General features: G+C 48.7%; 1 protein-coding gene across 1 annotated transcript in view; it reads left to right on the plus strand.

Moving 5' to 3' along the window:
- The window catches only part of PPOX (protoporphyrinogen oxidase), a 10,249-nt gene that overhangs the window by 697 nt on the left and 8,856 nt on the right, over positions 1-696 (plus strand). The window contains exon 3 of the mRNA XM_018572770.1: positions 449-530. Coding sequence (XP_018428272.1) covers positions 449-530 — 82 coding nt within the window. The remainder of the gene's footprint in view (positions 1-448; positions 531-696) is intronic.

Here is a 696-nt window from a genome sequence, read left to right on the forward strand (position 1 = left end):
GGGGGGTGGAGCCAGGGTGCTATACATAGCTTCTTGAAAACATCACAGCACCCTGCCTCCGTACTTCTGTAAAGAGCCCTCAGACCCGATACAACTAGTGGGAGGAGTTATGCAAACATCAATATGCCTTGATGGGTGGGTGTCAGGTTGGCAGAGTGGTCATTCCTGACTTTATTTGCATGCAGACCACCCCCAGATAACGCCCACATGTGATGCTGAGCCTCTGTGATTGAAAGAACTGAAATCCAATGAATGAAAGGGGCGGGGCCAGGGACACTCAGGCTGCGGAGAAAAGCAGTTGAAGATGCTGGATGTCCCCCAGCCAGGAAATGAGACGGGCTCTCTCTGACGTGCTTCAGCTTCTAATGCACTTCAGGAATCCGCGTATACAAAGTCTAAGGAGGATGCCAGACCAGTGAAGCCTTTAATGTTGCCATTCATTCAACAGGTCATTATGAAATACCAACGCATTTCGGTGGTTGAAAAGCTCCCCCAACCTTCTTCAGGGCTATACAAATGGTTGTCGAAACGCAAGATTGCACGCTCATCCAACTAGTTAGTGTCACATTTTTTTGACAGCCATTCGTGTGCCAATGTCACACCCCTTTTGTAGCCCCGAAAAAGGAAGAGACCTGAAACGCGTCAGGGATTTCATACTGACTTTGAGCACTGGTATTATGTTTTTGGACCCGTCGT

This window comes from Nanorana parkeri, unplaced genomic scaffold (assembly GCF_000935625.1).
Source record: "Nanorana parkeri isolate BGI_ZX_2015 unplaced genomic scaffold, ASM93562v1 scaffold2130, whole genome shotgun sequence".
In the NCBI taxonomy this organism is placed as follows: Eukaryota; Metazoa; Chordata; class Amphibia; order Anura; family Dicroglossidae; genus Nanorana; species Nanorana parkeri.